Genomic DNA, 12,931 nt, shown 5'->3' on the forward strand with positions numbered 1-12,931 from the left:
AATGCATGTATGCACTTAAAACAATACTTTTTGTGCAAGATACGTATAAATAGTATATAGGACATATATACATAGTATATAGGTATATATACATATGTATATATATATATCTATATATGTAAATACATACTTACATATATTCGTAGTAGTAGTACTTCATCATTGTATGTGTTTAGTACAGGTAGTGTCGCAGTGTATATGGATTAACGTATTACTAGAGCGGTTATAATATTGCAACGTTATATATTATGCTATTTCATGCAGACATAGTTGCCATAAATCATATTATGTTATTTTGTTGCATAATCAAAAAAGAAGTAATTCTTTCTCGAAAAGGCTCTTAACAAAGTCAGTTAAAATTAATACGTCAGCAGCCTTTTTGTACACTGATAAATTGACGTTTGAGTTCAAATAGGTAAAATGGCATGATCATGTCACATAAACATAAGTCACAATTTCATCTACCTGAACACTTCGATTTGATATTTGGGCATCTATTTCTTTTCCTTCATTTAAATATATAAACATATTTCGTTACTTCAAATACAGAAGCACCATTGAGAGTTTTAAAATCTTAATCTCTTAAATCTTAAAATATTCAGGAAACCCTTATTTAAACCCTTGCTTCTTAACTCTCACCTGAAGTGTTTGCTGCAATTTTTTTTGTTTTATGGTTTTGAAAAATCAAGATTTATAAAAACTAATTTAAGAAAATTAATTGTTATTAAGCGCTGGTTTTATATACTATATGTGTATTTAGGCACTACTTTATTACTCTCATTTTCATTTAACAGACATACTAGTATAGTACAAGTATATTTATCGAATTTTATCTTTAATTCAGAACTTGTGAGAACACATACAAAAATCTATACAAATGTACCTAGTAAAGTTAGTAAATATTTCATTAATTTTCATTTTACTCTTTTATGAAATAATTTATAGTGTTAATTGTTTAAACTAAGTCAATTCCATTGTACTAAATATTACGAAATAAAGTTATTTATAAATTTATTGACCGATATACATATAAATACCACATACCGATCGATTTTTAGTTGTAATTGTGGATATAAAAAGTGCGTTGCAAAGTAAACAGGACTTTAAAAAATAAACTTTTTTCGGCAACATTAATTTATTTTATTCAAAATAGTCTCCTTCCGCTTCATCTTTTTGCACGGTCCCCGAAAAGAAAGAAGTCGCACGGTGCCATTTCAGGTCAATACGAGGTGTGGTTAATGGTTAAAATGTGATTTTTTGTCAAATAATCGACCACAATGATGTTCTTCGAATGTTGGATTCTGAGCAATTTTTGGTCGTCAGTGGTAAGTAAGATGCAAAACTAATACGGCTCTGTAAGTTGACGTTGAGCAACACTAAAAGCTCCGTCAGAATTCGGAAGGACCTCGCCGAGCCGTTCGATACCAAACGTGGTTTCAAACAAGGCGATTCCTTATCGTGCGACTTTTTCAACCTGCTTCTGGAGAAATAGTTCGAGCTGCAGAACTCAACAGAGAAGGTACCATCTTCTATAAGAGTGTACAACTGCTGGCGTATGCCGACGATATTGATATCATCGGCCTCAACACCCGCGCCGTTAGTTCTGCTTTCTCCAGACTAGACAAGGAGGCAAAAGAAATGGGTCTGGCAGTAAACGAGGGTAAGACGAAATATCTCCTGTCATCAAACAAACAGTCGTCGCACTCGCGACTTGGCACTCACGTCACTGTTGACAGTCATAACTTTGAAGTTGTAGATAATTTCGTCTGTTTAGGAACCAGCGTAAACAACACCAACAATGTCAGCATGTTGGATTACTCTTGCCAACAGGTGCTACTTCGGACTAAATAGGCAATTGAGAAGCAAAGTCCTCTCTCGACAAACGAAAACCAAACTCTATAAGTCACTCATAATTCCCGTCCTGCTATATGGTGCAGAGGCTTGGACAATGTCAACAACGGATGAGTCGACGTTGCAAGTTTTCGAGAGAAAAGTTCTGCGAAAGATTTATGGTCCTTTGCGCGTTGGCCACGGCGAACGAGATATACGACGACATTGACATAGTTCAGCGAATTAAAAGACAGCGGCTACGCTGGCTAGGTCATGTTGTCTGGATGGACGAAAACACTCCAGCTCTGAAAGTATTCGACGCAGTACCCGCCGGGGGAAGCAGAGGAAGAGGAAGACCTCCACTCCGTTGGAAGGACCAAGTGGAGAAGGACCTGGCTTCGCTTGGAATATCCAATTGGCGCCACGTAGCGAAAAGAAGAAACGACTGGCGCGCTGTTGTTGACTCGGCTATAATCGCGTAAGCGGTGTCTACGCCAATTAAGAAGAAGAAGAGGTAAGTAAGATGAGTAACTTGTAAAAAGGCGTTCTTTACTTGTAAGAAAGGAGGAACTTTTATATTAGATTTATGCAGCCTCAACCTCTTACCAGATATCTTTGAAAGAGAAATCTAAATTTTTCAGGCTCCAATTATCTTTTATATATGTGTATTTCGAGTATAACCGAACATTCCTCTTGCAACTTTCAATGTTTAAAGTCGAGGTAATACCTTCATGTACATACAAGAGGTTTTATACTTGTAGTTATATGGAATCTCGTATTTTGAGCAAAATTTTTGGCTTTAGTTTGAATGGTTTAAGAGACTCTCATATTTGCCAAGGAACATATTTACTAGGTTTCATTACGATTCTCAAGTTACAGCTTGCAAAGGCAGACGGATGAACAGATATTCATTCGGTATTCAATTCGTCTCGTCATCCTGATATATGTATATATGTATATATAAATAACCCTATATCTATCTTAATTAGTTTTAGGTGATACAAACTACAGTTAGATATAACTTATATATTAATGTGTTAGATATTAAATGAAAAATATATAACATATATGTTATAGTAAAAATTTAACGTAATCTTTAAATGATTAAAGCAAATCATCTTCGAAATTTTCTTGTAATATTTTCTTAGATTGCATTATAAGGAAAATGTGAACATTAGAGCTGCGATGGGACTAACAATATTTCTAGTCTCGTCTCCCTATCGATGGTTTATACTTTAATTAGATTTACCAAGAATTTTCATAAAATTGCTTTCACTGAATAAAGCTACATACTCGTAATGATATAGTCTATTAATATCAAATCTAAAGTCTAATTTTGTATAAGATCCCAGCAACTAGTGCCCATAGACATTGGTTTGTTTACAGGGTGCATTAATGAAACATTAATTAAATTGAATTTTTCAGAGCCGAAGAGAATGTTTAGCGTTGTTAGAATCTGCAGCATTAAAACTGAAAACGTCAACAAAATTATTATTTTTTAACAAAAACAAGTGGGTTATTGAGGAATAAAAAAATATAAAAAAACTCTTACCAAACGTATTTTAACTTGTTGAATTCATATTGCATTAATAAATGTATAAATAATGTAACTTAATAGAACTCATCGACTCGCAGAGTAGCTAAAAAAAAGTAGCGTTATCAAATAATATTGTCCATGTTTTGTGTCATAAAGATGAAGTTTACAAAGCCAAGGTTTAAAATCTAAGGTCTAATTAATAGATTTGATTGATAGGGGAAAACATAAAAGACGTTTATTTATAACTTTTAATCTAAATAGAGCGATTATATATTTTTTTACTATTTATTTATTTTCTGCTTAAGTTTTGCGACACAACTGTGATCGTGAAGTAACCGCCTAAAGGTATACTACGGCGATCAATAGAATTCCACCGAAAGTAAAAGAGCCATCTATACTACATATTTTTAGGCGTCTATGAAAAATTGCAAATGTATCTTTAGTTTGTGTGCATTTTGGTGCTTAATCTTTTCGACACTGAGTTCATTCAGTCGTGTTTAGAAAAAACCATTAATTTTATTACCAATATGTAACAGTATTTGTGATTACTTGTGTTAAGAGCATGAAGAGTAAGTAAGCCATATTTTTGGGTTTTCTTCGGTAAAGGCGAAAACGCATGCTATGCGGCTGAAAAGGTGAATAGCGTTAAAATGCCGGTAAAACAATGGGAATTGGCAAGATCGATCGTTGAAAAAGCACTTTTTTAACAGCTATTTTTATGTACTTTTTAAAATTGTTATGAATGGAGCCCGATGTGTTATGGCCAAGTCAATGTGAGGTAGGTTTTGGTATGAATTTGGTGGGATTGGGATATGAGCTGAATCCTTGTGGTGCAAATTTTTAATTCGGATCTGTACTATTAAAAATTTGACCGCTGAAAGAAGTAATCCGTCAGCAGCAGCTAGATTTGGCCATTAGGAGACATATTGTCTTCCAACGCGTGCCCACATTCATCGATAGTGACTCGCCAGAAGCTCCGGTAGCTTGGTTGGAACGTTTGTGTACATTTATATTACAGTACTGACCTGACACCAAGTGATTGCTATCCGATTCTGAATCCGAATGAATTTTGTGGTGAAAAATTTGACTCCAAAAAAGCTTGTGAAAATCGACTATTCTAGTATTTATCAATAGAGACGAAGGTTTTTATGAACGAAATGCAGTAAGTTTTAAACAAAATAAAACCTTCAATGAAAGAATTATGGATGTCTTGTCAATAGTGTAGGTATAGTACTAATGCAAAAAGTTAAAAAAATAATTGATATTATGTTTTTAAAATTTTTTATTGTGTTAAATAAATAGTATAGTGTTATTATACAGATACGGTTTTTACAAAACTATTACAAGTAAAGCCCATAGTAAAAAGAGCAACCCCACCTGAGTGCTTGGGATATAATTCAAAGATTATATTCGTTTAAAATTTCGTTATTTACATAACAAAAACAATTTCGAAATGCTTAAAATATAATTTATATAATTAATTATGCCTCTTATTGGTTAAGCTAACAAGCAAAGCTTTAAATTCCTAATTAATTCTATTTAATATTTATATATACACTTTGCGACCATCTGGTGTTATGTAATGCGTAGTGACACCCTGAGCATTTGTTACATAAATATTGTGGTCATTATCGCTGCCACGTGGTGAACGGGTTGTTGTTGTATAGCGTGTCGTCTGGTACCGACTGCCATAACGGTTATTGCTAACATAATTTTTATTTGGGTAATCATACTGATTACTCGAGGAGGACGAGGAAGAAGAACTATAGTAGGGACGTCTTTTACGATTGGCAGAACTGTTGGCCGCCGAGTAACGATTGCTATTGTAATCGGCTGCCGAAGTGTGTGTGTCATAGTAGCTGGTAGGTCTTGAGGGCGTGTAAGTATCGGCGCCACGATTGTAGTGTAATCTATTATCGTTGTACACGTGCACGTTGGTGCTACTGACCGTATTTTGCTGCTGCGATGAGGTAGCACTAATATAGATTGGCCCCAAGGGTTTATCATCATAGTTGATGCTGTTATCTGCATTATCGGGGATACTATTATACTCCGGCCGATGGCTATCGGATACCACGAAACGATCTGCCTCTGCATTTTGCATATAGTCGTCGTAGTTGGAGGCATACAATATGGGCCGGTTCAAAATTTTACCCTTGCGTATGTGTTTCTCGTAGTGATCGGGAAATATTATGCGTTTACCGCTTTGGGGTTCGTAAGCAACATCAAACTCCTCACGTGGTTGACGTAACGGCGTGTAATTTAGGTTTTCGTTGTTGTTTTCGAAAACCACAGCTTTACCACGTCGCGTTGGTCTAGTTTGCTCTACATTGTAGTACACTGAACCATTTGGGTTCTCATCGTCACGAAAATGTACGACGCTATCGGGTCTCCCGTTTTCATAAGCGTAATTTTCAACGCCTGCCTTCACAGCCTCATCGTATGCCTCACTAGCTTCGACTTTGGAATCTGTTTCAGCGGGAAATTTGAGTTTTCTCTCTGATTTGGCCGCATTAAATTTGTTGATCACTTCCTGCAAATATATATCTTTCAGGCGTTCGTCAATTTCACGCGCTTCATTTTCTGGAAAGAAATGTGTTTCGTGTTCGCCACTTTTGAACACTACGCGTCCTTGCGTATCACCATACTCTGCGCTCTCATTTGCTTCATTCGTATGCTCATCATCGTCAAAGTCCACACCATCTTGCGTATCCTCATCATCCTCTTCATCATGAAAGTCTTCCGTATCAACATCTGTTGGAAATTTTAAGCGTCCTTCTTCAGTTTTCTGGTTTTCGTCCTCAAACTTAATGGCGCGCTTAGCACGACTGCTTCTACGCTGATATTCCACACCACTGATATATTCGGAAAGTATGTTACTGAAGAAATTGCCAATGCCTTGTGTAATATCGAAACTGGCGACGGTTGGTGGTGGTGTGGGACGTGGTGTTGTTGTGGTCACTGGTGGATCGGCGCCAGTTAGTGCTGACAGCAGGCTGAAAAGTGAGGTACCACCCGAACTACTTGAGCTTTGCGTTTGCTGTGCAACGCTGGGTTTTTGCTCTTCCGCTTCGCTGAAGAATTTGAAGAAACCACCACGATGATTGTTCAGGTAATAGAGTATCTCGTACTAGAGGTGAATTGGAAATAGTAAGTATTTAACATCTGAGAAAAATAATGTAAATTTTGATGTATTTTGGGTTGTCGAAAGGGTCATGTCTCTGCTTGTCCCTATGGGACCGCAACTTATGGATCTTATTGCATTGAATATTTTTTTTCTTTCACTTCATATCTAGGCGGTTGATAACATTTTTAACACTATTTATTAACTTCAGTTAGACTTCTAAAGCTAGTCGGTTATAGGAAAATTGATGTGTGGACGCCGAACTGCTAGTAATGAACTGATCTACAATCTGTTCGGTATGTCTCAAGTATACAATTTTACTAAATTCGAGTCTTATTCTAGAAGTTTTATTTGCAGTCACGTTGGAAATTTGCAAATATCAAAATGTCAGTTAAGGCTCTATGCCTGATACCCTAACAGACTTAGCATCCCTTTATAAAATATGTGTGTAGAAACCTTTGAACAAACCAATACTATATCGAACTTACCTCATTCTTCGGACACTTCGCATAGGTCTGCGTACAACTGCGCTCACCACCGCTGATGCCCAGCAAAGCCGCACGCCCATAAATGAGCGCAGGTGATTGAGCAGGAAAACCGGCAAGGAAGCTGCGAGCAGAAGACAAGGCATTTCATTAAGTACATAAATTTATGGTAGGCGAGAAAATCCAGCAATTTAATGTAAATTTTAAATGGAACAATATTTCGGGTAGTTCAATTCGGACCCCGGTAAGCTTTGAATTCAAAAGCAATCACTGCACGGCATTAGTGTTAATACCCCGTAACATTAAAATTGAATTACTCTTACCACAGGCACAAATTTCTTACAAGTATGCTGTAATACCTGCACATGTCTCTCCAACTCACGTGCCTTCTGCCTCTTCATACATACATATATTTACTTACTTCGTTATTGCCGGCGACGTGACGAAGCCGGGCAATTGTCCACGTTGTGTTTGACTAGCAATCATATTGCACAGCACCTTCGGCACACATTCCAAGTCATCATTGCGTGCAATATTCTCTAAAGCTTTTATGAGTTGCATGTTCGGTGGACGTCCACCTCCACCGAGCGGCCTAGTACCAGTTAATGCATGTAACAGTCCGCCACCACCACCATTGCCACCCAAAAGCAGATTAGTGAACTGTGGTGCATACTGTTGTGTGCCGGTGAAGAATGAGGCCAAGGTGGCCAAACCGCCCATACCAGCACTGCCAGTTGAAGGCTGTTGCGGACGCTGAAACTGCGGTGGTGGTGGACGATAGCTTGGTGGTGGTGGGTATTGCTGAGGAGGTGGGTAGCTCTGCGAAGGTGCATAGTTATCGGAAGGTGCATAGCTCTGTGAAGGTGGGAAGCTCTGTGAAGGCGGGAAACTCTGTGAAGGCGGGAAGCTCTGTGGCTGCTGGTAATTTGGTCCAGAGGGGTAGAGCTGTGGTGGTCTTTGTCCACCACTCAAAGCTGACTGCAATGTTTGTGGTGGCGGTATTTCACCCAATTGATACTGATTGTAATTGTTGTCGTAGGTTGGTGGACGTCTTATCGGCTCATTGCCTTGCGGGTAGTAAGTTGCGCCTTGTCGTACAGGTGTTGGTGGCCGTGCGGGTGCTGTTGGTGGCGCTGGCGTTACATACAAGATGTCATTGCTGTAATGTGGCGGTGGACGCTTGTAATAGCCACCATCACCACCTTTACCACCTTGCAAATAATTACCAAACTTGTTTGCATAATTAGAAGACGTCAACTCTGGTCTGCCCGTCTTAATGGCTGTCGCTGTTGGGGTCGTCTCCGTTACATATGTTGATTGCTGTTGGTAATTTGGTGGGTTGTCTTGTCGTTGCGGTGATTGGAAATTCGATGTTTGCTGTTTATAGTAACTGGGCGGTGGGTAATCATGCGAATCGTAGGAAATCTTTGTACCTTCACTTGGCGATACACCCAATTTACCCTCGAACGAACGTTCGGTTTGTGTTTCACCATCACGTCGATTGTAGTCGACGCTGGTCGGCGGTGAGGTTACGCCAACTTCAAAACGATTGCCAGTATACACCGGCCGATTGTAAGACGGCCTCACTTGCTCGTCGAATACATATCCTGGTCGTTTAGTTTCGCCACCCTCTAAGGCAAATTGTGGTCGCTGTTGATTGTATATGGGCGAGGAGTGCTCGGCACCCACAACCAACATAGATTGTACGGTGTACTCTTGCGGTCTGCTCGCCTCGGCATACTGCGCTTGTTGGTATATCGGCTCTGGTGGCGGTGGCCGATAGTGCTGCTGTTGTTGTTGTCTTTGGCTGGTGTTGATCTTATTAGTGTAAGGGTCACGATAGATCAGTATGGGTGTAGTGTGTAATTGCGCGGGCACAAGCGTTTGCTGCGTGGTCGTTTGTTGTTGTTTAGCGCCGCTGTAAAGATACTTTTCGATATTCGCATTGTTACTGACTAACGCGGCGGCAAAAGGCGCCTGCTCTGTTTCACGTGGAAATGCGAATTGCTTATCGTCTTTATTGTAAGTGGCCAAACCATAAGGTCCACCTTTACTGATATGCTGTGCATGGTAGTTGGGTTCGAGGTAACTGGGCGGATATTGCTTGAGTGTTGATTGTGCGTCGGAGGGCGTAAACGAGATTATTTGTGAGGGTCGAAAGTTGGTGTTATCAGTGTTGGATTGGCGACGCTCAATCTTGTCGGTGGCAGTTGATATTACCTCTGTTACCTCGGATAACAGTTGAGACGGTCGAAAGTCTTCATTGTAGGGCGCCGAATAACTGGAAGTGGAGTGTGGATAATAATTTGAGTGATTAATAAAGTTTTATTGATTTAAAAATAACCATTATAGTGTTGAAAAATATAGGTTCTCCTTTAAATAATAATTTTGTAGTGCAATGGTCGAGAGATCGTTGAAGATATGCCTCGTTCTAGATGACCTTCGACCTCTTCAAAATATTAAAATATTAAAAAAGTGAAGGTGGGCGTAATCGGAAGGTTACCACGCTAAACAAAAACTAAACTCACAAAAAAATGGTTCGAAAACATAAAATATCTAAAAAGGTATGAAAAGGCTACAATGGTATCGGTATCAATATTGGAAAATAGGCATAACACTGCCCATCTTTAATGAAATCCCACACCTTAAGAACTGGTCGAGCAACTTGAGCTAAATTCGGACGAAATATGACCACAAGCATACTTTCTATGTATAACATTTTTTATTCCTTATTCTTCCACTTTACCATATACAAATCAAGCACCAAGTCTAAAATTGATCTTATTCGGATCTATAATGGTCTATAATGGTTTTGTTGGGTTAGGTATAAGATCGCTTTTTATTATTTTAGTGTCTACAGTTCTTGAAATTATCAATGGTATTTTAAATTTTATTTTCACTTTGCTTAGGAGGATGGAGTCATGTGTAGAAGTTCACGCAAGTGAGGAAAGTTCTCTGATCGCCATTCACTTGGGAGTTGCCAGAAACGATTCTTTTACATATGATTCAAGCAGCTCACGACTTCCGGTCTTTGACCAAGTATCCTCTGGGTAGCCTAAGAACATCCTTCAAACGAACTAAAGTGAGAAGGCGAAATATCCCCTACATAGGGTTGTGCGCTGGGTTTGGGGCCCGCCACGTAAAAAAACACCCCCAGCGAATAGTAACAACCAACCTCGGATTACTTTCACTTTGCTTTACAAAAATCAAAAATCTTTGTAAGGTTACTTTTATTATGTAAAATAAAGGTGTCTCGCAGTAAACAGATAGGCAAAACATATATAGTATTTCAATAAAATCGACAATTATTTTTTAAGAACTAGCAGTAATCATCATCATGTGACAATCTCGTTAACTTTGACAGAAGGATTTTATTTTTTTTTTTTAATTAACAAAATGGCGGCCTCAGAAAATTTTTTTCTAAATTTTTGGGAAAAAATCAACAGTTAATTGGTCTTAAAAAATCGAAATTTTTGAAAAAAAAAATTCTTCGATCAGGCCCGAGTTTATTATGTATTCTAAAAGCTACATACATGTCATTAAAATCTGCTGAGCGGTTTTCGAGTTACAGTTGTCACCAGTTCAAAAAACATAGTTTTGAGAAAAACGCGTTTAAAGTTTCACACTAGCGCTTTGAAGTGCCCGAGCTCTCTTTGTTATTTATCGAATAACTCAAAAACTAATTATCGGATCAACGTGAAATTTTCAAAGAATATTTCTAAGATATTACGCTTAACGAAAATGAAAAGAAGTTAACCTTTTGAAAATTTTGACTACCCCTAACCCTTTAAAACAAGATCACATTCCGTATTTTCATGAATTAAGTCGTGATTTAGACACTTGAAAGCAGGAAAACTTATTAAGATATCCAAGGCAACAAAAAAGTTTTGTAGCGCTGTTTAATATTGTATATCATTTAATATGGTATACATGTTCCTTCCGACGTTTCTTCAACTATCTACTTTCAACTAATAATCTCTTGTGTTTTTGCAACTTCAAATTCAACCCAAAAGCTTTCTGTACCCTAATCATCACTAAATATCAGCAATAAATTCCTCAAAATGCAACTTTTGCCATTACTCATTATGCGCTCATCACGTCTTATTGCATGTACACACACACAACAAACACTTACCTCTCATAATCTGCGATTGCACCCACATTGCCACCGCCACTCGCTGTTTGCGTTTTGCCGTCACCATCGCCCGTGCTGCCGGTGTTACGTATGCCCGCCACGTAGACGGCAAACGTTATAATTAGAATTGCAATTTGTTGCATACATTTTGGTGGTGAGTGCAACATTATAGCGAAAATGGTGCGCTACTTGGCTGTGTTAGGCTAGGCAGACGTGTAGAATTGCTGCGCTGAGAAAAGAAAGTAGAAGAAAAAAATATGAAAAGAAGTTATATTATATAAAAAATTAGACACATACTCAGGCAACACTTGGTGCTACTTGACTTTGAATTATTTCAGGCAATCAGACAGCAACCGCTGCCCACTCACACACTTGAGAGGCGGCGCAGCACGCGCCAAAGCAATTCACACTTCGTTGTCTGTCAGCAGTCTGCGCATATGCTATAGTTATACTCGAGCTTCTTTCTCTGCTAATATTTTGTTACTGTTGTTGTTGCAAAAATGTTGCAGCAAATGTCAACGTTGCCGACGTCAGCAATTCATAAACATAAGCCAGCAGCAATTGCTGCTGCGACAAGCGTTGATAGTCTTTAACTAATGTGCTTATAAGCTGACTCCGTTCAGACGAGAGGGATTGTAGAGGTAAGTCGGTTGTGAGTTTAGGTTTAGGTATGTCTGCAATGCGTTGCGACTTGTCACCTCGCACTTGATTTGGTCTCCTTGAGTATATTATATCTAGAAATGCGGAAAAATTGCAATTTTTCTTATTTTCCGCGTGCAGTCCTTGGGGATCCTTGCACATACATATATACAAACACAGATATGTATTTAGCTCTAATGTTTAAGTTGCAGCGATTGTCACTAGTCGCTCCTCTACTTGCTTCTTTGCTTGTTTCAGTACCCGTGTCTCCACTCGATGGTCGCTTTAACTCACACTTCTCCGCTCGTCTCAACACTAGATCTATGTACTACTCGCACTTTTACTCAGTCTTACTCTACTACTCGCCTGTGACAACCTTTTTAATTTTATGATTTCTTTCTTTCCTTCTCCGGCAGCTACTTGACAATTCTCACGTGCTCATCGGCGACAATAAATACTTTAGTCAATTCACCCGCAAGCTACGTATTTGCACCGACTCTTATTTGTCTGCTTGCCGCGTATTTGCATTGCTCGCTGCTAACACTGCTTTATGGATATCGGGAGGTTTTCACCAACCTCCGCTTTTAGCGCAAATTTAATTTTTCCTGATTATGCAACGTCACAGCATTCCTTGGCTGCCGTCGCGGCGTCTTTAGCGTCCTTAGCGGATTGTGTTGATTCGGTCTTCTACAGCGGCTGTAGGTGTGGGTTGTTGCCTGTAAAGTTGTCGCTATAATAAATGAAGAAGTCCGTTAAGTAGTGGAAATATTATGCGAGTATTATGAAAGTCATGGAGCCTAAAATAAGTAGGGGTGTTTAAGTGTGTTTGTGCGTGCGTGTGTGTGTGACAGCTAGTATCATAGAAATTATTGCATGCAAATTATTCAAATTATGTTGATTGAGTTGCGTTATGAGTGCTGTGACTGACTGTACGTGAGTTGTTTCTAATGAAAATGGTGGAGATCACAATTTTCGTAAGCAAGAGAGTGCCTCTTCTATCAACTAAATATTTTTGTTGTGTTAGTTTAATCGAATTTTTACTGTATTTGTTCGTAAAAGTGTATTTCGAAACAATTTTATTTTCAATCCATAGACATTAGTACTTAATTTTCTACTAATTTTAGTAAATTAAAAATATATTATGCAATTCGAATGCAAACAACTATGTATTTACTGCTGAA

General features: G+C 38.4%; 1 protein-coding gene across 1 annotated transcript; it reads right to left on the reverse strand.

Moving 5' to 3' along the window:
* Positions 1-4,677: 4,677 nt before the first annotated feature.
* On the reverse strand, positions 4,678-12,026 carry LOC105224186 (uncharacterized). Its single transcript, XM_029549392.2, has 5 exons — positions 11,409-12,026; positions 11,112-11,340; positions 7,398-9,257; positions 6,980-7,100; positions 4,678-6,497 (listed from the first exon to the last, which is right to left on the reverse strand). Exons 2-5 carry the CDS (start codon positions 11,276-11,278, stop codon positions 4,914-4,916), a joined length of 3,732 nt encoding a protein of 1,243 aa, XP_029405252.2. The 5' UTR covers positions 11,279-11,340; positions 11,409-12,026; the 3' UTR covers positions 4,678-4,913.
* Between the last annotated feature and the right edge of the window lie 905 nt (positions 12,027-12,931).

Source organism: Bactrocera dorsalis, chromosome 5 (assembly GCF_023373825.1).
Source record: "Bactrocera dorsalis isolate Fly_Bdor chromosome 5, ASM2337382v1, whole genome shotgun sequence".
In the NCBI taxonomy this organism is placed as follows: Eukaryota; Metazoa; Arthropoda; class Insecta; order Diptera; family Tephritidae; genus Bactrocera; species Bactrocera dorsalis.